The sequence below is a fragment of the Daphnia pulicaria genome, chromosome 3 (assembly GCF_021234035.1).
Source record: "Daphnia pulicaria isolate SC F1-1A chromosome 3, SC_F0-13Bv2, whole genome shotgun sequence".
Taxonomy (NCBI): Eukaryota; Metazoa; Arthropoda; class Branchiopoda; order Diplostraca; family Daphniidae; genus Daphnia; species Daphnia pulicaria.
Window position 1 is genome coordinate 11,888,997 of NC_060915.1, and position 25,320 is coordinate 11,914,316.

Below are 25,320 nucleotides of genomic sequence, written 5' to 3' on the forward strand. Positions count from 1 at the left end.
AGCTCGCATAAAAGTCTATTCCGTCCGTCAATCCCAGTTTATTGATCGACCATGATACGTACCACGACGTTAAGCCAGATTTTGGCTGTTTACAAAATAAAATTCCGTCTAGATTCTAAAAGAAGAAACATTTTGCCGGTTTTGTAAAAAAAAAAAGTAAACAAAAATATGGCGGAGTCGAAAGGCGCTGAGCCAGCACGTGAGGAATGCTGTACTCTTTTGGCTCAAGTCTTTTATTAAGTCCAGTTCACTTGCGCTTGTCGGGGGGAGAGAGGAAAAAAAAATTTGCTGTCCGGCAAATTTTCCTTTTGTTCTTCAGCTTCTGTTGACTTTTGTTTATTTGCATTGTCGTCCGGCGGCGAGGGAGAGGTCGTCACCGAGGAGCTTTCTCTTGATTAAAAAATATAAATCAAATTTGGAATGAGAGTCGCGCTCTCTATTCCTGGAACATCTCGGCATCATCAGCTATTCTTATATAGGAAAGACATAAAAAAAGCGATGGAGATCCAATGTACGTAGTATAAGTCTACAGCCCCAGTCTTTATAGTTATGCGAGAGGAATGGCGTAGGCTAAAAGAGACGCGCTGACCGTCCAAAAATGTCTGGACAGGCTGATATTGAGCTATAATGGCGACAGTCAACAAACAAGAGCAGCAGGAACAGACGGGCAGTAGCAGCAGCAACAACAACAATTAGTATAGTCCATTCCAGTCCAGCACAGAGTGATTACTCTGATTAGCTAACAGTGTCGAGCTGGGGACAAGAAGCGGACAGCGAGTCGGCCGCCATGGAGTGGATCAGTAACATTCGTCGACGCCGACAGCGGGATCGACGCCCACGTTTGCAGATGGAAGTCTGTGGAAGGATGACACTCTGTTGGCTTTTGGGCGTGGAAAGTTGATGGCAGGACCTCAAAACAATTCTGCCGTGAAACACGAAACGACCCGACGACGGCCTGAGCCTTGACCAAGGCCACAGGCGAGTTCGAAATGTCTGCGTTGCAACAGTGCGGAAGCTCGTTTGACGTTCCGGCCGTTTATCTTTGGCGCTCATTTCTTTCATGATCCGCTGCGTTGGAGTTTGGAACATGGTGCCAAGCGCCTCCGAAGTCAACTTGGTTTTCTTGTAGGGCCGTTTCGTCAGCGGGAACACTTTGGCCGTCATGTCTCGCATCTCCATCGTGGCCACGCCCACGCCAATCAGCACGAAAACTGCAGTCAAACAGGCATAAGAGTTAAGTCAAGAGAAATATAATACAAAACAAAAGTCTCTCCTCCTTTTCGGTCTAGTCTAACACATTAGGCAACATGTGTTTTCAATGGCAGGTGATTAGGACACGTTGGGCCGTTAATAATCCGGATTACTTAATGCTTCTAGCGTCAAGTGAGGGATTACGGAGACCACATTAATAATATACAAGCCCAGAGAGTGTTTGAGAGTGAAGAGAGAGATGTTGGGTCGGAATGAGAGCCAGAAAGAGTTGGGAGGCACAGACAAAGTTGACATTCGATCGAGATAAAAGCTACGAGACTATTAATGCGGCAATCTTTTGCCAGCCATCAAAGTAGGTTAATGTAAATAAAGACCTGGCGTGCTTACTACTAGGGATGCCGGACGTGCGGCCTTTTCCTATCAAGATTATGTTCACGAACTCAATTTCTACTGGAGGGGGGAAACAGTTGCCGACATCATCGTTTTGTTCACACATTAAAAAAAAACGTTTTCTTATTTCATTGAATTTAAAGTTAAAAGATATTTACCACCGATTCCGATGAGAACAGGTCCAATGTAGGAATAGGAGGACTTGACTCGACGTTTCTGCGACTCTGGATCGACCAAGGAAACGGTTTGGTTAAAGTTGACGGCGATTTCGATCGAAGGAAACTCCGAGTAGAATCCTATTTAATCAAGAAAAAAAAAGTAGAAAAGAAAAAATAATAAAAAGGAAAAAAAAGTTAATTGATAAAAAGATTCAATCTACTATGTGAGCGGCGGCCACGGCCGGAAAAGGTGGCGATTAGAGAGACGAGAGAAATGAGAAGCGATCCTCAAAGGCGAGTTAAAATGGAACGAAAATAGAGAGAGAGAGAGAGTGGGGTCGTGACGTGAGTGCGAGATGATTCATCCGAGCCGCAGCGGCTTTCCTTTCATCCCGATTTTATTTCGGAATTTCTTCTCGACTTGTTTTTTCTTTTCAGAGTTGTTGTTTGTTTTTCCTCTGGCTTTTGTTTTGACCTGATCTTTGCGCAAAGAAGATGAAGTGAAAACGACCAAAGTAGCCAAAAAAGCGGCGATGCCGACACACAGCCGCGTCCACCTGTGGCAACAAAATTTCCGAAAGGAAGAACAAAAATGTGTCGCCGAGGAATTCTCCCGCAAAAGTTGATGGCCGCCACATCCCAGAAAATAGCTCTACAACCCGACGAGTGCCGGCCCTGTATTGCATTATAGAGCCTTATGCTACTCATCTCCGGACCACATAATGAGCGGATCGATAATCATTGCCTTCCACCCACCCATCCACCCCGTGCCTTCCAGGGAGGGCAGTCACTTTTATGAAGGGAAGAAAAAGCCGAGAGAAAGAGACGTGGGAGAAAAGGCGAACCATTACAGTGGCTATATTTGAACAATGTCACGGTCTATTCGCCGACTCGTAAAGCCACGGCTACTGCTGCTGTTGCTGCTGCTGCTGACTGGCAAGGAAATCAATGGCGATCGCAATTTCCTTTCGGCTCTGGCGGAGAAAGGCGAAATCAGGACGATAAGGAAAAGAAAATAATAAAAAAAGGGAGGAAAGAAGAAATTGATGAGAAAGTAAATTTTAAATGGACAAGCCAAGGTGGTCGGGATTTATTACACTGTGTGCGACTGTTGCAATGGTTCATTGGATCAATAGAGTCGACATGAAGCGCTACGGCGTGAAGGGAACAGCATATGCCAGATGGCAGGCAAAAAAGCTTCCTTTTTTTCTTTACGTAACGTTTCTTTTATTTCTTTTCTGTCCCCTTGACTCCCCCGTTTTCTTTATTTTTCACGACGCGTCCGCGCTTCTGATGTGTCTATACGAAGACAGCACACACTCAGTAGGACGCCCAGAGTATCAAGGGAGCAACACCACCGGCTGCTATAACCCACCACCACCTCCTACACTCCTCCCTCCAAGTCCACCATCGCACGCAAATAAACAATAAGGTGTACACTCCTACTGCATGTCTAATGGTGGTTGGGTTGTACACAGAGTTCACTGGTACGTCGAGTCACATTTAATACAGGGGACCGGATGATGAAATAGATGTACACGAGGAATGAAATCTCTACTCAAAGGGATCAAAGCTGGGTCTATCCTAAACAAGTCAATTACATTGAATGAAAACGTCATGTTAGAGAGAGAGCAACAAAAGCGGAGTAAAATTTAAAAAAAAAAAAAGTATGTTTAATAAATACCGACAAGGACGACGATGCATCCGGAGACCAGCAAAAGGAGACCAAAGAAGCTGGCCCGAAAGGCGTTCCACATGCAAGTGGTTCCAATGCCTTTCCACTGAGCCCGTCGTTGTCGCTGCTGGTAGCTGATGTTGCTGGACCCGTGGCTGATGACGGATCGGCTGCAGTCGGTTGATCCAGCCGCAGTGGCGGTCGGATCCAGCAAGCACGGCGAACTTTCTTGATTAGGGTCCGCATTCTCTTGACCGCCGTCGAGAAAACTCTCCGTCGCAGGACAATTGGGCGTCACGACAATTTGAATACTGCCGCCTTGATCATCCATGACGGAGTTGATTCATAACTTCAAACTTCCTCCTTCCGCAACGTTTTTCATCCAAACCCGATCCACCGGGATCGACCAAATTGTTTCCGCTCCTGTTTTTCCTTCACGCCTTTGTGCCGTTGTGCGTATTATCCGGTTTGAATTTTTTTGAAAAAATGCCGCCTGGGATCGACAAGAGAAGAAGATAAAGAGTTGCTGAAACTTTTTTTTGTTTTTCTTTTTGTTCACTAGCCGCTTATAGAATGGCTCTTCCCCGAGGCACTCATGGGAGAGCGTGTGAAGATCCACAAACTATTGAGCGTCAAGTTGAGACTAGGAGCTCACACTTTCCACACACGATCCAAAATACACACACACACTGGCGCAGCACACGGAGATGTATATAACCGGTTGCTCTTTTTGGGGGGGTATTCCATATGATTGCATAAAGGCCGCCCAAAAAAGTCAAAACATGAAACGAGACGTGGGGAGAGAAAAAGTTGAGAAGCAAATTAGGCAAGTTTCTTTTAATTTCGTCGAAACTCATCATGCGACCAGCAAACAACTTTCTAATCAAAGTCTAATTTAATCATCCCGCTCCATACTTTTGGCTAGAGTAATGGGCCCCATGATTGAATGCACTCTAATCAAATAATGTTATTTGTATATACGTACCAAAGATGGGAATTGAACGAGACAGTCGCCTCTTCTTCTTCTTTTTTATTCCGGCGACATGCGAAGCAACAACTATATTCAAAAAGAAGAAGAAGAAGAAGAAAAGTGTTGGTTGTAGTTTAGTTGTTGACTAGGCCTCCCCCCGGCTGTCCAATATCGGTCGATCGATATAAGATCGATCAACCAATGGAGCCTTGGTGGTTTGCAAAAGTGTAGTAACATCCATACTTCAAAAAGAAAGGGCGGCGCGACTCCCGTGTGTCCAGCAGCGAAGCGGTTGGCACTTGTTGATCCTGCGGATTTCCTCGCCAACGGATGCTGTGGCCTATTGGATTTTGATGACTCGGCGCACTCGGCGTGACAGACACTGTCTCTTTTTGCGCTATTTAACGATCACACCTTGGTAAAAACTCATCTGCGATTTTCTTGGGCTGGTGCGATACCTACTGGGCTCTGAGAGTAACGGGCGAGAGTGTCGGAGGAGATGTCATGGTAGTGCTGCATGGCGCTCAGCTTCCTCTCTCGACTGGAAGCCGACAAACGAGGGCTGTTTATAGAGGTCCCGTCGCGTAGTACACAGAGGGGGTTCTTCGGGAGTTGGCCGCTTCTTTTTGCGTTACACTTCCTTTTGACCGGGCAAATGCGCAAGCGTCGCTCCTACCTCTCTCTCCCCACCACCACCCTCTTCAAATGGTATCCTCCTGGAAATCCTTGCGCTTTTCCAGCCAGCGCCGCAAAAGTGCTCCCGTTCGCACAAGAGTCTATCACCTCATTTCCATGCAACATGCAGCAGCACTCAGATCTGAGTTATTTGCTGGGTTATTCCTAGCGCGCTAAAAGAGTCGGGAGGAAATTCAAAGAAAAAACAAAATAGATGGAGGAGTAGAGGGGGCTTCCAATAATTGACGTTGGGGCAATTTGCGGAGGGGAAGAAGAAAAAAAGGATCGAAGCTATAAAGGAAATGGGCCGACTTGCCATTATGATGTCGCCAACAGGTCCTACTTCTTAAGCTGGATGATGCGCGCAAACAGCAGGGAAAAGAGAAAGAGTAACCATTAAAGGGCTGGAGATGGCAATGATGAATATTTAATGGCACCGCAGGGTCTCCCTATTTCAAAGGCTGCGAATGCCCCAGCAAATATATGTGCAGAGCTCGGTTGAGACTTTATACTATGTATATCTGTATATAGAATATCTCGACTGTGTAGAGTAGCTAGCTATCCATACACTCAGCCAAACAATCCTTCCAAATCGATATTCCCTTATTACAATGCGTATATAGAGACGGCGGCAGTCTCGGCAGCCCAGTCCTGGTGGGTCTCTGACGTTGAAATGCGCAGCTGACGATACATAGAAACAAGAAATGAAAGAGGATCACGAGCGAGAAGATCCTCGGCCGAAAGGAGAGAAAAGAGTTTGGCAGAACGAGCGCCAAGGATTTCTTATTATTCTTATATCATTGTTCTATACGTAACTACTCGATGGCTTAACGTGTAGATGGATTTCTGTTTGGGAGGAGGAATAAGAAGGCAATCCCTACCCACTCCAAGATTCCTATCTGACCCAAAAGAGATTCTTCTCGTTTTTCCTGCGCTTCATCTATGAAGGATAGCTCATTCTTCGTCTTCCTCTGCAATCGGTTCCCTCCCTCTATCTCTTTTTATGGAACAAAAAAATAAAAATAATAGGGATGGAGACTTACTAGGGGAGTCTGACGACTGTGGATCGAGTGGCAACTTCTATCCCCCCTCTGCTTCCTCCTTTTTCTCACTCGTAGTCCACTTGAGCATCCTCCACCGACTGGAACAATGGAAATAAGTACTAAAAGGGCCACAGAACTCTTCGCTTCCCTCCCATCTTCTTTCCCATTCTTCTTATGCGACAAAAAATATAAAAGCGAGAGAGAGAGAGAAAAGAGAGATGTCTGAACTGCCTTCCGCCCGTAATATCTGCTTGCTGTCTGTTGGCCCACTGGGTTACGATCCCAATCGCCTTAAATCGAGAAACGAAACAAATCTTTTTTGATGTTCATGTTCAACCAAGCAATAGGGGGGTAGTGAGAAGACACAGGACAGTAGTAGTAGCAGCAGCAGTGAGAGAGAGAGAGACAAAAGTATGGGTTCATGTTTTACGAGTTTTCTCGAGCTCGTGCTCTTTCCCATTCCCGTGCGCAATTCCTTCACAGTCATGGCCGTTTGCTACTCGGTTTGATTGCATTCTTTCTTCCCCCTTTTCTTTTTTTTTTTTTAAGACAAGCGATTCGAACTTTAACAATGGGATTTCTTTTTTTACACAAGCAGACCAATCAGACTCAAAGTAGTGCATATCGCCTTTGGACTGGCTTGCAGAAATCTCACTAGCTGATGGGTTTGCTTGCATAGAATTCCAAGTACTTGTTAGTAGTTCAAGTTAAAAAAATCGTCACTGGGCCACTATAGGAGGCAGCTATTTATACTAACACTGCCACTCACGCCCTTTCAGGGAAAGTAATAAGATGTCGGTAAATCTTGCGAGAGTGACGGTGTCGTTTTATTGTCGTCAGCTGCGCGAAACGAAACTAAAGAAAAAACGGGGAAAAAGTCAAAGAAAAGAAATGTTTGTAGGTTTCCAGGTTTTCACATCCACGACATGGACTGGATCTTTGCCGGTAGGTAGGTGCGGGAGAGAAACTGCGGGTGGATTTTCGTCAGACCCTGGATTTCAACCTTGCAATCCAATCGGCGCAATCTAAGCAGCTGCGCGTCACACGGTTCCAAGAAAGACATCGACCAAGAATTAATTTCGGAGACGAAAATATGGACGGCAATTAAAAAATGTGGCAATATTCAAATCAACCCCCCCCCCCCCCCAACCTGCCCCCAACCCGACGCTACGAAAATATAAAATAAAAAGATGAAAGATGGCGGTTGAAAGATCAATCGGTTCTTTGTTTGCGGGCAAACAAAAGCCGGAGTTATAATACTACAATCATCCAGCCACTATATATACGGAGCCCTTTGAAGAAAAGAAGGTGCTCTGAAGTGAATAATGCGCGATGTTGATTACAAGAGGAAATCGATTAAAAGTCCAGATCAAGCCCTTGTTATGAATGAAAGAACCGACGGAAAGTCATTTGACTCTTAACTAGACCGGCTTTCTTTGTTTGATAACCCAGACAGATTCCCACATGCCCCTACACTCGAATATAATAAGACGTGATGCGTATCCCTAAAGAGTAGAGGAATGCGCATATACATATGGCCATACGTAAGATCTTGTCGGAAAAGTTTCAAAAGAATGTGACAATTTTACCTGATCGTGGAGAAGTTGATTTTGAGTTATAAAGGGACGGCTGGCCAGGGTGTCGACAAGGGATCGATCGCGTTGGGTTAGTGGCAATTTGGCCTCGTCGGGAATCTGCAAAGCCTCAATATCGCTTGGCTGAAGACCGATATATCTCAGTTGAGGCGTGGACAAGTGTTCAATGTCTTCCAAATTCTATTCAGGATAGGGTGGATGTGTGTGTGTGTGGGAAAGGGCAACAAGAATTTAGTGGCAACATTAAAATGACACTGGACTCGCATTCCGGAATGGACTTTTAGAGTCCCATGCTCACATACTTGACTTCCGAATCGATAAACAGCGAGAATGGAGATGCCGTGAGGATCTGCATCCACCAACGCCAAAGGGGGAAGTTGCAGCTCATCCCACAAGCGACGCAAGAAGCGGCGAGTGTTGACGTCCGGATAACCTTTTCCCTGCGAGCATAGTTAGTACATATATAATAGATTCACAAGAATCATTGAAGAGTACGAGTGCTGCTGCTGCATGATGAAACACCCCAACGCACTTATTCCATTAAAAATAAAAACACTCTCACCGTAATGAGGATGCAGTCACCGATGAAGCGTTCGATCTTATCGTCAATCAGTTTCTGGAACGTACTGTCTTTTTCCACCACCAAAACGAGGTGAGCTTTAGACCGGAATTGAGAAAGTTTTTCGACATCGTTTGGTATCAAAATCCCTATTGTTTCGAAGAAAAAAATAAGGTTAGTAGAGGTGAGTGGAGGATTAGACGCACACACAAAAAAGGGCAATATCTATCTGCATACCAGTTGGTGTTTGGCAATCAATGAGCTTGCCATCGCCATCGAGAAAGTTGAGAGAACCTGCCACCAATCCTTTAGAAGTGGCACCAATATTGAGACAGCATCGAGGAATATTCAGCAGTTTTGTCATCTGGGTTACCATGCTGTCCAGTACCGGTTGGCTCCCCCATAACGAGACGTCTTCGTAGTAGATATCCCTGATATACAGTCAGACAGAACACAAAACAAAAAATCGGTGGAAATAAAAGAAAAGAGACGACAAACACAATAAGGAGGGGAAGAAAAGACGCACTGACGAGTTCGTGTAACGAATGTTTAGTACAAACACGTGAGGCTTGCCCATCTGACTCGTCCAAAGTTAGTTATGCGCCAAATGCGAGGGGGGCTGTGGCCCTAGTCGTGATGCGCCAACTGAGACGGCTTATTGGATTAGAAGGAAGAAGAAAAGGGACAAGTCTAACCCCGAGATGTGTAATCAAGAGGCAATGTAAATACGGTGCAATGAGGCATTCATCAGTCAGCAGTGGAGAGTCGAGCAAGTCGAGTACCGTTTGGTGGATGTGGTGTTGGTTCGCAAAAGTGCATGGGACTTGGCTAGTAGGTGGAATAGAAGCAAGCATTTACGTCGTTGTTTGGCCAATTTCCAGGTCATCATCTCGTCACTGCCGTGAATCGGCAACTGCAACGGCCAATCCCCACGACTTATGGCTGCCACAACAAGGATAATGTAATCCTCTATTCGGGCCAGGGTTTCCTCCCTTAATGGATGAAACGTTGTTGAATTATCAGGACAAAGCAAGCACATTAAAAAGGATACATGATATGAAGACAGACATCAAAATTGCGAAAAAATGAATGCCAAACACTTGACAAACAAAAAACTCACTTGTTTGGGTGTGGGAAAACTGGATTGGGTCCATGAACAGTTATCAAGTTTTGCTTGAGATCTTTAAGAATTTCGAATATTTCCTGTAGAGTCGTCATATTTGCTGTAACTGGTTTATTAGAGACGAAACTATTGCCTTGTTTGTCACTCAATTAAAACTGGTTTCGAGACAATGTTCAACAGACACACTCATGACAGCCAACACACGTTTTATGGCGAGTCAAATGATAAACAAAATCAAGATTTTAATCGATCAAACCAGACAGAATAACCAACATTAGTGAAAGGTTAGAAAAAAAGGGAAAAAACTTGTTTTTTAATAGGAGGAACACGTTGTCAATCACGTGCATAACTAATTTCGCGGCTAGAAGTCTAGAACAATGCCGTCTGCACTTCCCACCAAAATAATCGATTACCAAAAATCGATCGAGTTGTCATTTGTTTCGAATGATTTATGAATACTCGAGAAAATCCGTGTTAAAATACAAAACGGTGAAAGAAAGAATAATGAAGAGTAAATTGACTGCTAAAAGGATCACAATTTTACAAACAGCTTGACATTCTCTGCCCCCTAACCAAAACAGTTGTGTGTGTGGGCCACCCTACTGAGAGGTGAGCTCGATCTCATCACGTCAAGAAAAAGAACGAGCTACTTCTTCCTGGAACACCCAAACTGCCCCCCTGGAACAAACCATCCATCATCTATTCCGTCGATAGCCATCGACAAGAAAAAACAAGATGGTGATTGAGCCGGCAAACAGGAGCAAAAACACACGTCACACAGGCCCTCACACGAAGCCCAAAAGGGTTGTACAATAGAAGAAAAACAGTTATTCGCTAGTATTTTATTTTATTTCCCAAATGGCAATTGATGTAGATCTTTAAAGCATAAATTACTCGGCTAAACATTTACGGTCTTGTATATTAATTTCTAAAGAAAAAACTGGCAAACTGTCCAACGGAACTCGATGGAATAGAAAAAGGGAAAAAGTTCATAAATAATCCGGTGTATAATAAAAGGCGCATGGGAGAATAATGAGAGGGGAAGTTGGAACATTCATGGAGAGTCAAGTACAGCCCTAGTAGTCTCTTTTGATCTCTTGACAAACAAAAGCCAACATCTTGTTGATATATTGTTATACATCTCTGCTGCAGTGTATATCTGGCTCTCCCCCCTCCATTCCTATTTTATAAGGGACAGAGCGATGTGAATAGCGAACCAAAGTCCCGTGTGGACTTTTGCTTATAGAATGGTAGGGAGCCGACTTGTCGAGTGGACGGACTTGACGGGCAAAGAAAGGCTCGCTCGTTGCCTATTATCATGCGATAGATAGATTTTTTTTCCTCTCTCTCCTTTTTTTTTTATTTTATAAAAAGGAATAATCGCTTTCCATTTTTTGATTGAAGCATCATCGTGGGCGACGAGAATCAAAAACGAATGTCTAAAGAGAAAAGAAATGTGCCAGATTTGTCTGTGCGCGCTGTGTTCCCACGTCATGAATGTACCAGCATCGGCACAACTGCACATTTCCCGTTTGAAGAACACACACACACACACACTATAAGAAGAGAATGATTGCAAACAGACCGTTTTTTTATTTCTATTCTTGTGATTTTTTGTAACCGGACAACGCACACACGTCTAAAACCCGAAAAAAAAAATGGGAGATACGAGAAGTGGTCCATTCCGATTTCTTCAGAATTGGATGAATGCTGTGTAGCTATCATACAATACAACCGGACAGTGAAATAAATAAAGAGCGAACATCTGACGTCATTTTTTTTGGGGTCGTTGTTACGTGTGCTGCTGCCATGTTATAAGCCACCATGTAACCATCCGAGTGTGTGTTGACATTCGTCAGATTTTTCGTCAGATTTTTTCTTTTACTTCACTTTCCACAATGGAATTCCACCGTTTTTTTATTATAACCGACTTGTTGGGATTATTTAGCGATGAAATAGATTCAATAGTTACGGGCTGATTGTGATTATACCGGGAAAAAACTGTATTTTATTCCAGTCAAATAATAACAACAACAACAGCTGCTCTGTTAAAGGTTATTGTTGACTTTTTGTCCACCTTTCCTTTCGACTTTTTATTTTTTTACACAGCCAGATAATCGATATGTTGCTGTTCTTGTAGTAGTACTACATTTACACAAATCTCATGAATATTGCTTTCAGGCTGACGATGGGGGTAGCTATTACGTATAGTATATATACAACACGGAGCCACACTCTCCATCGTCTATATACTACTACACCTTTTGGTATTATTATCTGCCAGCCACGCGAGCGAGGATTTTACACAAGCGCACCTGCCCGCCTTCCCCGAAAAGTCATCTGCCACATGCAATCATCAGGTGCTGCGTAATATTAGAGATGATACCCCATAGTCACCACCCATGTGCGCTTGATATGCAGCATGTGCTTTGTCGTCCTTTATCGTCGTGAATTGATGTCAAAACCTTTTTTGCCATTTACATTTATCAATTCGGTCTGTGAAGACAAATAATAATTTTGGCATTAAGCGCGTTGAATGACGTCATATCTGTGGCGGATGGAAACGGACGGAGTTATTGCACTTGGCGAGCCCAACCAGCCCGTTGGGTCCTTCTCGTCTGCCGGGCGCGTGAAACTTGTTGGGCAATCCAACAGAATGTTAATAATAATATAACCAAAAGGAGACAGAGCAGCAGCACCCCATCACCCGCATGGTTTCATACAACTCGCACATGCACATGGCGTTAGAAGGAGGGGAAAAAAGATACAAGAAGAAGAAGAAGAACAGTAAATAAACACATAGTTCCAAAAGGAGGAGGAAGAGGCGCGTGCTTCTCACCTGCCGCCGCCGGACCCGATAATATCCCATCCCGCTGCACTATAGACGAACATCACCTCAATAGCAGCAGACAGAAAAATAAACAAGTCGATCTATCCACCTGGAATGAATGAGCTGGAAAAACGGAATATCATACCCAGAAAAATTTGCAAATCATCGAATTATTTTATTCACACACATCCGCTCCATCCATCACATTTCCAGTTAGACTCCGCAGCTATTGCGTAATCAAACAGGGCGCGCAATACGTTAGATAACGTCCCCAGCCAAAGCGTATTGATTTCCACACGTCTAGTTCAATAGAGAAGATGGAAATAAACAAATAAGCCAAACAATAGGCGCATTGGTACATACAAATACAAACGCAAAAGTTTTCTCTCCATATGACATTTTCAGATATTCTGAGAAAATGAAATGATATTATTCCAGACGTGTGTGTGTGTCTAGGCCGTATGTGTGTAAGATCGATAAAAGCATCACGTCGTCTACTTATTTGATATAGAGAGTGACGAGTAGATTTCCTTCGGGATTTTCCGCGTTTGTTAGCCCACAGCGGCGCGGTCGGGCGGCGGCTGCTGCTGCTGCGGTCCTGACGGCGGCGTGAAAAAAGCCACCGAGACGTGTGAGATCTGATACGACGTTGATGAACACGTCTCTCTATCCCCAACACGTCTACATATACGACCCCCTCGCCACAGCCACAGCCGCACAAAAGGTATATACGTAATAAAGAATCAAAAGTGCAGCACTGCGTCGTATAGTTTATACGAAATCAAATAAAATAAAAAAAGTCCATAAAAGATTAAATGCGCGTTGGAGGTTGAAAAAAAATAAAATTGGGATTTTATTTGTTTGGTTTTTTTTGTGGGTGGATTTCTTTACGGTGCAGCATTGAGTGAGCGATAGACGGGCAGATGTGTGTCGCGTGTTGATATCAACCTATTGCATCGCAGACGTTTGTGTGCGTTGGCTGCTGCCTATTTGTTTTTGTCGGGCACATTCAAATCACCCGCACTTTTTTTCCTTCCATCCCCCCCTTTATTTTTTCCTTTTTATCTGTGCGTAGGTGCAGCAGTTGGCGGCTGCTATAACCTTCTGCAGTCCCTGTTTGGCCTATGTACACCGTCGTTTTTCCCCAAATAAAAATTTAAAAGGCAAAAAGAAAAAGAAAGAAATTGATTTCCAAAAAAATAAACCACCTCCGAAAACGAAATAGATTTACATGCGTGTTATTATTATTAAATAGGCCTATGCATGTAGGCTAAATAACCACCATGAATGCGCTGCTCACTCGGGTGCCGATCAATACGCGTGAATTAGCTCACGCGCCGCGCGCTTATAGAACACGCACACGCCGCCCTGGCTTTTTTTATTACGACGATAGTGCCGATGACACTGATATCGCCTGATTTCTATCACAACATAAAAGGAGCAAAAGATTTCAAATATAAATCTGAAAAAAAAAATCAATCGCCTATCTCTTACAGCCAACGAAGAGAATTTTGTTTCATTGGATGAAATAGAAAAAGAGCTGCGATGGCGGATGCTGATGAGTGTTGACGCAATTTGACGCGGTTGACACGCCATGAGCGTGAGCGCATGCTAATCAAAGCACAGCCTCTACGATATTGACAGTTCTCCTCTGATCTTTTACAACGCGCGATATAAAAATAAGATTGTGTAATAGAAGTTGTTTTTTACGATGATGGGCTCTCTCAGTCTCATCCGCACTTGACGGCGCGGGAGATGAATGTCTTGTGTGTGTGTTATCGTCTCTCGCCGATATATAGGAGATAGCAGGATCTTCGCTTGTGTGTGTATATAGTAATTTGTCAAATTAGCGCCCATCGGCGGATGGTGCTGGATTCCTTTTGGAAGAAGGGGGAGAAAAAGTTGCCGGGACGGGCCACTCACCGAAATTGTTACTCTCTTGTTGCTCCGCTTTTATTGTGGATGATCGTGATGCTGTTGGGTGTGCCACACCACACAACGACGACGACCCGGGCAATAATAAGTTATATAAATGTGTCGACGAGCCGACAAATATAAGCCGACCAGACTAATACATATAGATATGTACATATCCAGCCGCGCGCTATATTTATTTATAGACGCTGTGACGTGATAATTACACCAACCCTTCGTTGCTTCTCTTTTAAAAATAAAACGCGGTTCATATATCTTTCAATTTTTTGAATTCATCTTTTTATTTTTAAATAATTATTCTGGCTGGTTAATGAGTTTCTTTTGTGTTGCGGCAGCTGCTTTAATGTTTGTTTTTCGGCTCAAAGTTGAATATCAGCTGGAAAGTTGTTTTTGTGTTCAACAAACTCTCCGACCGGAACGGTATTTAGCCGTTTGTTAGTTCTACACTGATGAGCCGCGAGCGCAAAATTGTGTTGATGCCAAAAGCACAAAAGAAGAGAGTTGTTCTTCTCTTTATCTCTCGAGAGTCATTCAGAATCATCATCTAATTTATTCATCAAGGCTGGCGCATCATCATCAGAGCGCCGAGGCCAATAATTGCTGCCAAATGGGTTCAGACACGCTAGGCACATGCAGCAGCCGTTCTCTTTCTGTACTCAAATGAAGGCAATTTATTGTATCTAACATGTAAAGTAGTTGGATTATTCAGCACAACAAAACGGCCAGGATCGCATTTTCAATTAAATTTGGACGCTGTAATAATAATCCCCCCCCCCCCCCAACGTTCCGAGTTGAATTCCTCAAAGTGAAATTACTAGCGGTTGCAAGCATAATATAGGGGAGGTTTTCTATCAATTAAATTGACCTTTTTATAAAAGAAAAAATGAAAAGATCATACCGGCAAAGGGCAAACTACTTACGTCATACAAATGACACCGACAATAACCGAAAGTCAAACACCTTGGAGATTTGATTGTGTGTGGTGCTGGGTAATAATGGATTCAATAGATCGATGCGCTTACGGAATGCCATATCGCATCATCCCCCACACAATTGGTTGGTTTGTTGTGGCTGGTTTCATTTCGCCCTCTATAAAGATGATGCGACGCATTCCGGTAATTCCGGTCCAGCAAGGATAGATCAGTAAAAATATAAACATTTTGACTCAGGAAAAAAGAAAGATGAAGAATGTTTTTTATTTATTTTTTTCTTCGATAAAATTTTACACGGAACGGTATATAACAACTAGTTCTACGAAAGAATTTTTTCGCGTCGTATATAATACTGGATCCACATCCAGCAGTCACACGAAGATGAGGGCGAGTCATATCCAATGGATAGACAGACAGTGAAAATCTTGGTCGATCCGTGAGCTCGTTATTGTGTACGTCCAACTATTTTTTTTCTTCTTCCTTTTTATACTCAATTCCGACAGTCGAGTGCTGTGTATACATGACAATCCTCGACAAACTTGAAACTCTCTTTGAATCAAGCATCTCTCTCTCTCTTTCGCTATAACACAACTTATATTGCATGGCTATACAATAGCCGAGGTAATTACGCTGGAATTTTTCTTATTCTATAACTGAGAGAAGACCACAACGTCATTTGATATCACCGACGGCGGGTGCTGCTGCTGCTGCTGTGCACCTTCGTCAATTATGGAAAACTTTTACCGTGAATTTATTCTCCTGGACTTGCAACATATTATATTGGGCCGCCGATCAATAGAGAGAACTGGGGAGAGATTATTGCAGGGACTGTGCAACCAACAGAGCAGCTGCTCACTTATTTACCGCGTTAGAAAACGCCGTACCGAGAAATAATAAAATAAAATAAAAAGGCATCTTTTATACATACCATCCTGAGGGTTGGTGCCGTCTATTATTATAAAAACATGGCAGAATATATAAGGAGAGATATAGATCTCCACACTGCAACATTTCTTCTTTTCCTTCTCCGTCGTGTCCAATATTAGGTGTGTTATGCGCTAGTACAGTAACGCAATTTGATTTATTCGCACGAAATGTAACAGGACTCCCTCGCTCCTGTTTTTATTTCCTTTTCTAAACCGTGTCGGACGTTGCCTCTGATCAATCAATAGAAAGAACAAACTTATATTTAGTCCAACAGCCTACAGGGCTGTATATACGTGCCGCTAGATCCATTTGTAATGATGAAACATTCGATCGGTTTTTGTATTATTTGCGGGGTCCTCGCGGAGGGGATCAATTTATTGGGGTTCGACGCAACACAGGACCTCTGTGGGAACGAGATTGGTCGGTCCAGACGACCCTTTTCCCGTCTACCCATTTCTCCCTACATGTACAGCATACAGAAATTGAACTGAGAGAGCTATGACCGCTCTTCCTTATCGCTTTATTCGTTTTCCCGTTATTGATGGTTATTATATGTAGAGACTCTAGAGAGATAGCAGCAGCCTATAGTCAAACACGTAATAGGGTGTAATCGGGCTCAAATGGTCAGGTCCGGTTCCGCTCCCCAGAAAATCTATCCCCCCTCCCCCCAGCGACCTATATACATTTAAACATCTATAAAATAACACACCCCACTCCACTTTTGGACTTTTGGCATAAAAACCGCCTTCCATACTTTTTTTGCTCCCTTCAACTCTCGGTTTTCCTCTGCCCTTTTAATGTTTATTTATCTCCTAATTGATTGATTGATTTATAGCGCCTCCCTCTCTATCCGTTGTAGACATTCAACGAGTTGAAATTGCGCATTAAAAAACCGACACACTTTTTGTAAATGTCCTTTTGTCTCTCTCTAACCCATGGGAAGAATTTCAATCAAGTAATGGTGGAAACGAACATGTAAATAAATGTTCTGGGTCTGCCGGGATGACTGCCACGGTCAGAGAGAAAAAATAAAAATAAATTGAATTGAACAAAAGGAAGAAAAGAAAGGGAAAATAGAGGGTTGCTGTACATGTATGCGGTAAAAGGTTCGGGGGGGTTGTTGAAGAGGAATAAGATGGAATGAGGAACGGCAATGGATTGACGACCGAGACAACCCCCCATCGAGATGGAGGTTATCCTATTCTATTCTTTTTCTCTATCGCCTATGTTTGTATACGTGTATAATATTTGAGATGGAGAATTTGTTTCCTTTCGGGGCTGCATAGTCCGCTTGTCCAGTCACAGTCCATAATAATACATATGAACAGAGATACTGTACACCTCTCTCTATCTCTCCGGAGTCCGCGCGAGAGGGTGTGCAATAGGACAAATGTTCTACACACTAAACGGATCAGTTTTGATAAAAGATCAGAGAGGAGGGACAAAACACGGACAAACTCTTGTTTACTACTTGCACCGGTGTGTGTGTCGGGGGGGACGTAACACGTGTCGCTTTGATTAAACCATATGAATGAATAGAGGGGACAAAAAAGGCCAATTATGCGCAATTTATTATTTGAGCGGATGTTTTTAAAATAATCAAAATTATACAACTGCCGTGTCAAGTCACTTCTATTTAGTCGTTCTTGTCACTCTTTCATCGGTCGGTAGGTATTATTTTTTGTCGTGATGTAATTCCGGTGAGTGGCGTGTCATATGCAAATGAGAAGACTCCATTAAGCTTTTTTCTGACGTAATGTCATTTTTATACAAAACCTCTGCGCCGCCCTCTCCGTAAAGAAAACTTTTTTGATGTTATTAAGGGTCCCCTGTCAGGGACACAATAATACGACCACCTCGGCGACGCCGTCCCACACAAAGTTGATTGTGTGCACGTCAACAAAGTAACAAGGCGAAAGATTATCGAATTTCCCGCTCAATTTGTTTTCCTATGCAGACGAAAATTTGTTTGAGTTTGTGTTTCTCAAATTTCCCTGGACGCCGTGATAACTGGGAAATCATGTTGCCCTGCCCCATTCATTATTCATGAGGATACATTACAACTTATATGTATATATCTCTCCTACGGGATGCATATATCGTTCGTTCTCTCTCCGGTCATTAGCATATTCCTACCTGTCTGGAATATGGGCGCTGCTCGTGTTAATTCTTGTCCCAGCTGAAAAAAATCTTAAAGAAATAAATCTACAATAATTTTTAAAAAAATATTAGAATAAAAGGAAAGAATAAAAGAATAAAAGGGAGGGCGGAATTTTAATATCGATATCTTTACTGATTAATTAGAATATTTGTGTCGTCTGCTTTCCTTTGTTTCACAGTTTCGAAAACGCAAAACGAGTCCAAGTTTCAGATATTTTTTATTATAGAAAACTGAACAGGATCACTGGTCTGGAAACGTGTACGAGGCTGTACAAGAGAAATAGCAGAACAAATTAAAATGTGGTCGTCGTGTGAACTTATTATTTGGTGTCGTGACGACTCCCTCAGTCCCTCTCCACTCCATGCTCTTTGTCGGGTAAATAAAATTAAGAATACGAATGAATGATTTTCCAAGGGAGCTTATACAGAACTGAAAAGTTAAACCTGTTCCAAATTTGTGAAGTGTTGGTGCCTGACTACAGTGCCTAGCATTTATCATGTATGCTCATTGTCGATGCATGGCAGCTGAGTTTGTTTGCTCTATGTAGCCTAACCTTTACCTTTGTGCAGATTTCAGGCCTGAGCCAGGCAGCCAGCCATTGTAACCACCAGGATATGCAATAAGTTTTGATAGTGACATGTCATCACCAACAATCTCAGCAGACATCAATCGGGTAATGATTTTTGTTACTTTTATCAACCTGTGACCTGGGCTATATATTTTAATGGTGTCTGAAACTTGCATAAAAGGGTAATCCTATAAGTAATCCTGTTTATTAACAAGAAGCCCACTGTCTTCTTTCTAACTTCTCCTTATACTTTTAGTCTCTGCAATATTTTTTTCGTATAACTCATTTTTTTATGTTTTGTTTAGATGAACAGCTCCTAGTGTAATTGGAAAAACGATGTCCTCGTGTACACCCATGTGAGTGTGGGGGTATTCACGAGGACCCCTTTTCCTATCCTGCCTGGCGTCAACTTGACTGAGGATGGAGCAGTTGGAGCACTTGTGGATGCCCGGCTGTGGGTTTCCCGGGCTTAAAGGTAGGAAAAATTGATCTTCATTTTTCCTTTGCACTATTTCTTGGCGTTGATAGTACGATTATTCCTGAGTTAGGCCTTTGACTACAAGTTTTCTCTTGCCGTTTCTCAATCAGGGTTCATTAAATAACTCAATTGCAGAGCGATTGCACATCAGGCTTGTTTTATACCTCACAACTTTGTCTGCGGCCTAAACAATCAAATTCAAAAAATTGTTTTATATTTTAAACACCTCAACAATGTGCAAAGTCTATAAAATTTTAAGCCCAAGAGGGACCTGCCGCCGCACCGGCACTTCCTCGTTGGGTGTATATCATTATATAATCCAGCACCTCTAAATATAATAACGCTCTCGTCTATTAGTTAAACTATTAACCATGACGGATGAGCTCCTCCGCTTTGAATTGACCGTACATATTTTTCTCCCCCCGTTATACAAAATCCTCTTTTACCACCCACACACAGCAGTCGAGCTAGCTAAACACTTTTAGTCGAAATTTCCTAGCTCTTAACTGTTTTTCTCGTTTGGTCGCTTCGTGTTGTGGGGCCGTGTGTGATTACAAAACTTGTTCGTGTTTTTTTCCCCCTATATAATCTGTTATATTGGACGATGGTTGGGTTCGTAACATATCTGAAACAATACAGACCCAAAAAGGGGCAAAAGGAGAGAGAGTGAGAGTGAGAGAATGAGAACGTGATGAATTTTTTTTGTTGTTTCTTCTCTCTCTCTCACATATAAGAAAAATAGAGATTGATGATCAGCAGTTCAGAGAGAGTCGTGAATGACGATTTTTTTTTCTCCCCCACCATTTTTATCCGGACGGATTGGTCTGGAAGTTCATCTTCTTGTGGTGTATTTTGTCTGTGTGTGTGTGGAACAATTTCACTTTTGTGTGTGTATACCTTCGGTCGTCTTTGAAATGTCATCGAATGGAATGCGCTTCGCTGACCACCTTCTTCTTCTTCATCTTGTGGTTTTCTCTTTTTTTTTCTTCTTTCGGGATCAAAAGAAGAAGAAAGAAAAGGGGGTGGGATAGGCCAGCAGAGACAAAAAATAACAACACGTTGGATGCAGCGCAGAGATATGAGAATCTGTGACGTGTTGTTGTGTTCAGTTGTTGTGGGTTATTTTCTCTACTGCTGAGCGCGAGAGAGAAAAAAGAAGAAAAAGAGACCCCAGAAAGTTCCCGTTTCGTGTGTGTGTGTGTGGATGTTGTAACTGTCAGGTGAGCTGTCCGATCCGCCAGCTAAGAGAGAAAAAAGGGAATAAGGTTCGCCTTCTCTCTTTTTTTTTCTCATGAGAGAGAGAAAGACATTTCTTCTTTTTCTATCTCGTCCATTTCGTCCAGTCAAGAAAGTTCATCTTTTTTTCCTTTTTCTCTGGAAATTCACGCGGGAAAAAATCCCGTCGACCCTTTTTTTTTACCCATTTAGATATTTTCCCGTAATCCGCTTAACATCATTCAAATGTGGCGGGAGAAAAAAAAATTTTAAAAACCTTTTTTTTGTTTTGATTTATTTCTGTGGAAAATAGAAAGACACACAGAATCTTTTCTTTTTAAAAAGAAAAGAAGAAGACAGTGGCAGGAGCTGGGAATGATGAGTTGGGGTGAACCCACTGTAGGTTATCTGGATGAACCGTGAAAAAGAAGAAGAAGAAGAAGAAGGAAAAGGTGAGGGGGTTAGACAAGGGGGCGCTCACCTGCTGATTCCTCGGCTGCCGTCTGTAATGTTTTTATGCGAGGGCGCGGAATTTGAAAAGACGAAGAAGAAGAAGGGAATATGATTTTTTCTTATCGTCTTTTCTAAACAAACAAAGAAGAAGAAGAAGTCGAGACGAGTTGAGGTGATTTATACCGTCCGCGATATTTCCGTCACAATTGTGGTCTCTTCATCTTCATCTTTTTCTCTCGTTTTTATTTACTTTTCTTTACGTAACCCCCCTTCCACCTCTTTGTTGTTAGGTCACGGGGGGGGGGATAGAAACATCAACACGACGTGCAGTCAAATTTCAATTTGGAAATCTGTACGCAGGCCAGTTGAATACGTAAACGTGATGGGGCACAAGAAACAAGAATTCTCACTAATGGCGGAATAATAGTCTTGCGTGTAAAGTTCACGCTGAAAACTTTTTTTATTAATTTATTCCGTCCTCAATTTTGTACATACGTTTTATATATTCCGATTTCAATTACCGGTATCAATTTCCTTTCGAGTTTGGAATTTTTGTTTTTCTTTCATTTCCAATTCATTCGATAAGGATTTAAAAAAGAAAAGGTATGCTCAAGAGGGCGGGGCCGTGTTCAGAAATCAACGAGTTCGCGATAATTATTTGCTTTTCACGGAGCTAAATTAATGTTTTCCGTTGGTATCTAGATGTTGCAGTTAATCAGCATATAATTTGGCAAATGAGCTTTTTTGGTCTAAGAAAAGATTTATTGGCTTCGATAATTTTAATACCGCCTCCTGTTTTAAAATTCGTGTGCGGTATCATTGATGATAGACAGATTTACCAACGATACAAACTAATGTTTTCGCTTATATTTTTATGTGATACAATTTTTAAATTAATTGATATATTGATTGTTAATGAATGAATAAGACAGAGCGAAGAAATTTAACTGCTACTTCTTCCTGCTTGGAATAGTAACCAGATTTTGATCTTCATTTTCTGGCTTATCCATGAAATAACTATCATTTACTGTACTCTTACTGGTACCGAGATCAGAATATTAAATGTTTCCCCTTGTTCAATTTCTATTGTAAAAACTCAAGTGATTTTACCGTGATTTACATGCGTGAAACTGTGCTGATTGGAAAAACAGTTACAGATAATGATAAACCACGCAAATGTCATGACAGCTCACGAGATAATATTCTGCGGTAAACCTCGTGCGCCAAACACTACGTTTGACAGCTAGTAACTTTTTCCTTAATTATTTTGGTGAAGGGCGCAAGTGTGCAACCTTTTCACCGACGGTATTGTGTAATATTGCGGAAGCCATTGATTCTACTAGTGTATCATCTGATGGATAAATGCGCATCATATAATAATCATGTTCTTCCTTCCACATATTTTCCTATGAAGGATTTATAAAAGAAAAAGAAAAGGTATGCTCGTAAAACGAAGTGGAAGAGGGCGGGGCCGTGTTCAGAAATCAACGAGTTCGCGATAATTATTTGCTTTTGACGGAGCTAGTATGATGTTTTCTATTATCTAAATGTTGCCGTTAAACTGCATATAATTTGGCAAATGAGCTTTTTTGGTCAAGAAAATATTTATTGGCTTGGATAACTTTAATACCGCCTCCTGTTTTACACATCGTGTACGGAATTGTTGATGAATGACAAATTTACCAACGATGGGAACTGGATGTTTATACTTATATTTTTGATGTGAAACATTTTTATTTTTAAATATTGATTGGTTACGAAAAGAGTATCTGTTCTGGAACTGAGTCTTATAGACGAAGATTTATAATTCTGTTTTCTTTGCAGTTCAATGAAACGGAAATTGTAATCATTCGTCGTCCAGAATTTCCCAGAACAGTTTTACATTCGTAACAATCTAAATATCTTGATTGAACTGGCATCGAGCTCAGAATATTAAATGTTTCCTCTTTTCAATTTCGGTTGTAAAAACCGAATTGACTTTACCATGATTAACATCATTTAAACTGTGTTTATTGGAAAAACACTTACAGCTAATGATAAACCACGTTAATGTCATCACAGCTCACGAGTTAAAAATTGGCGACAAACCTTGTGCGCCGTTGAACAGCTTCTAATAACTAAATTATTTCGGTTAAGGGTGCAACCTTTTCACCGACGGCATGGTGTAATAGAGAGTCCGCAATATTTCCGTCACAATTGTGGTCTCTTCATCTTCATCTTTTTTCTCTCGTTTTTATTTACTTTTATGAATACGTAACCCCCCTTCCACCTCTTCGATGTTAGGTAACGGGGGGATGGAAACATCAACGTGCAGTCAAATTTCAATTTGGAAACCTGTATACAGTTGGGTACAACATACAAGAATTTTTCACTAATGGCGGAATAATCGTCTTGTGTGTAAAATTCACGCTGGAAACCCTTTTTTCGATTTATTCCGTCCTCAATTGTCTACGTTTTATATTCCAATTTGAATTATCAATTTCCTTTCGAGTTTGGTGCTTTTGTTTTTGTTTAATTTCCAATTCATTCGATAAGGATTTAAAAAAAAGAAAAGGTATGCGCGTAAAACCGAAGTGGAAGAGGGGGGCGTGTATAGAAATCAACGAGTTGACGATAATTATTTGCTTTTGACGGAGCTAGTTTAATTTTTTTCGATGGTAACTAGATTTTGCAGTTAACCTGCATGCGATTTAGAAAATGAGCTTTGTTGATAAAGAAAAGAATTATTCACTTGGATAACTTTAATACCACCACCTGATTTACTAATATTGTGCGGAGTAGTTATCAATAGACTCATTTACTAACGATAACTACTGAGTAACTTTCGCTTAAGTCTGTGATGTGTTACTGAATATTTATTTAATATGTTGAAAATGTTGACAGTTGCTCCTTGTTGGAAAACGAAAACACTATATCTGACCGATAAGGTCATTTATTATGATTTCGTATCCCATGCCACGACATCGTCAACATTTCCACCTCCACGGGCTCTCCCAAGACCGTTCGATGTTATGATAGTTAACATCATTCTTGACAAACTGAGCCCGAGCTCAGAATATGAAATGTATCCCTTGTTCAATTTTGATTGCAAAAGTGAATAGAGGCTACTATGATTTACGTCCTTAAAACTGTGCTGATTGGAAAAACAGTTGAGTAAAAAGGATAAAACACGTCAATGTCATCACAGCTCACGAGTTAAAATTTTACGATAAGCATTGTGCGCAAAACACTATGACGTTTCTGAATGATTTCGGTTAATAAGGGCGCATTTTTTCACCGACGGTATTGTGTAATATTGCGGCTGCCATTAATTATCTGATGGATAAATATTAAAAATATGCGCATCAAATAATTATCATCTTCTTCCTTCCACATATTTTCCCGCGAGACATTTCCATCTATTGCGTGGATACCTTTTTTTCCGATATTAGTTTTCCCCTTTTTTTATTTGAATTTTTCCTGGCTGATGCAATTCGCCTCGCAGCAGATTCACGGGGTTGATGGCAATCACCGTTGCGTGTATAATTGAGCGTCTCGTATCATCATTAACCGCCTCTTTATTTGACGTGTTCCGTGCTGCGGATGCATTTTCCAAACATCATCAAGCGCACCATTCAATCTCCCACCTCGGCAGCTTCGATCCGACATCAGTCAGTCAAGTCGGCTGTTTCATTAAGATCCCCTCCGGCCGCGTTCCGTTGAAATGTAATTTTTACACGCTACAGACTTGGTGGCCAGGCATATGAGATACGCACCTCCTCTTCCATTCCGTGTGTAAATAGACGGACGCAGGTGGAAGAGTTGAAAAACAAGGTAGTCAAATCAGTTTAAGTAGCTCCTGTCTTCGCCCGGTTATTCGCTGGGTCCCGCGTGTTATCACGGCAGCGCGCGCCCAACGAATTACATTCAACCAACAATAAGTGTCCAGTCTCGCTGTGCTCTCTACACCTAATTACACCGAGTCCTGTCACACATTCACGTCAAATTGATAGACGAGAAAAATGCGGCAGTGATTTGAACGATAATAAATAGACAACACGCGGTGCCATTCCAATCAACGTGAAGTCCCCCAATTTACATACAGCCCTTCAATTTGATGGTGAAAAATATGAAATTATACAGTGAATTTGCATATTATAAGATGTGTACATGTTTGGGGTCGTATACATATAGCGGGAAAGAAGAAGAGGTGGACATGTTTTGATTCCCGAAAAAAAAAATTGGGTTTCGTTCGTAGTTTTTTGTGCGGGATGGCACAACTTTCACGTCAAAAAGCTAAACAAGTTCATCTCTTTTCTACATCGTCAACGCCGGTCATGGCAGCCACCCAACAAAACACGCATGATAGGTAGTAGTACCGTCGACTCTCGTCTGTACTTCAACACACAAGCGCGCACCATATACTCTCCCGTGTCTTGTTA

The 25,320-nt window shown here is 42.0% G+C and overlaps 2 protein-coding genes across 6 annotated transcripts in view; one reads left to right on the forward strand and one right to left on the reverse strand.

Moving 5' to 3' along the window:
* LOC124328256 (meiotic recombination protein SPO11-like) lies at positions 1-19,155 on the reverse strand. Of its 5 annotated transcripts, XM_046786965.1 has the most exons (12): positions 9,398-9,775; positions 9,060-9,269; positions 8,515-8,708; positions 8,281-8,426; positions 8,021-8,158; positions 7,713-7,898; positions 4,868-7,156; positions 4,649-4,802; positions 4,421-4,492; positions 3,445-4,161; positions 1,761-1,898; positions 1-1,211 (listed from the first exon to the last, which is right to left on the reverse strand). In XM_046786965.1, exons 1-7 carry the CDS (start codon positions 9,493-9,495, stop codon positions 7,037-7,039), a joined length of 1,092 nt encoding a protein of 363 aa, XP_046642921.1. In that variant the 5' UTR covers positions 9,496-9,775; the 3' UTR covers positions 1-1,211; positions 1,761-1,898; positions 3,445-4,161; positions 4,421-4,492; positions 4,649-4,802; positions 4,868-7,036. The 5 variants fall into 5 exon arrangements, with proteins under 5 accessions (XP_046642921.1, XP_046642923.1, XP_046642920.1 ...); XM_046786967.1 differs by having other exon boundaries at positions 4,649-5,253; XM_046786964.1 differs by having other exon boundaries at positions 4,649-7,156.
* The window catches only part of LOC124328255 (transcription factor glial cells missing-like), a 19,140-nt gene continuing 12,972 nt past the window's right edge, over positions 19,153-25,320 (forward strand). Inside the window, exon 1 of the mRNA XM_046786962.1 lies at positions 19,153-19,228. The gene's annotated coding sequence lies outside the window, so the exon portion shown is untranslated. The remainder of the gene's footprint in view (positions 19,229-25,320) is intronic.

Bases quoted from the DNA above. Each gene is read 5' to 3' on its own strand.
- LOC124328256 (XM_046786965.1), bottom strand. From the start codon at position 9,495: ATGACGACTCTACAGGAAATATTCGAAATTCTTAAAGATCTCAAGCAA. The intron at 8,709-9,059 runs GTACTCGACTTG...ACTGTATATCAG, and splicing joins AACACCACATCCACCAAACG to GGATATCTACTACGAAGACG. The intron at 7,899-8,020 runs GTATGTGAGCAT...TATCCTGAATAG, and splicing joins TTTATCGATTCGGAAGTCAA to AATTTGGAAGACATTGAACA.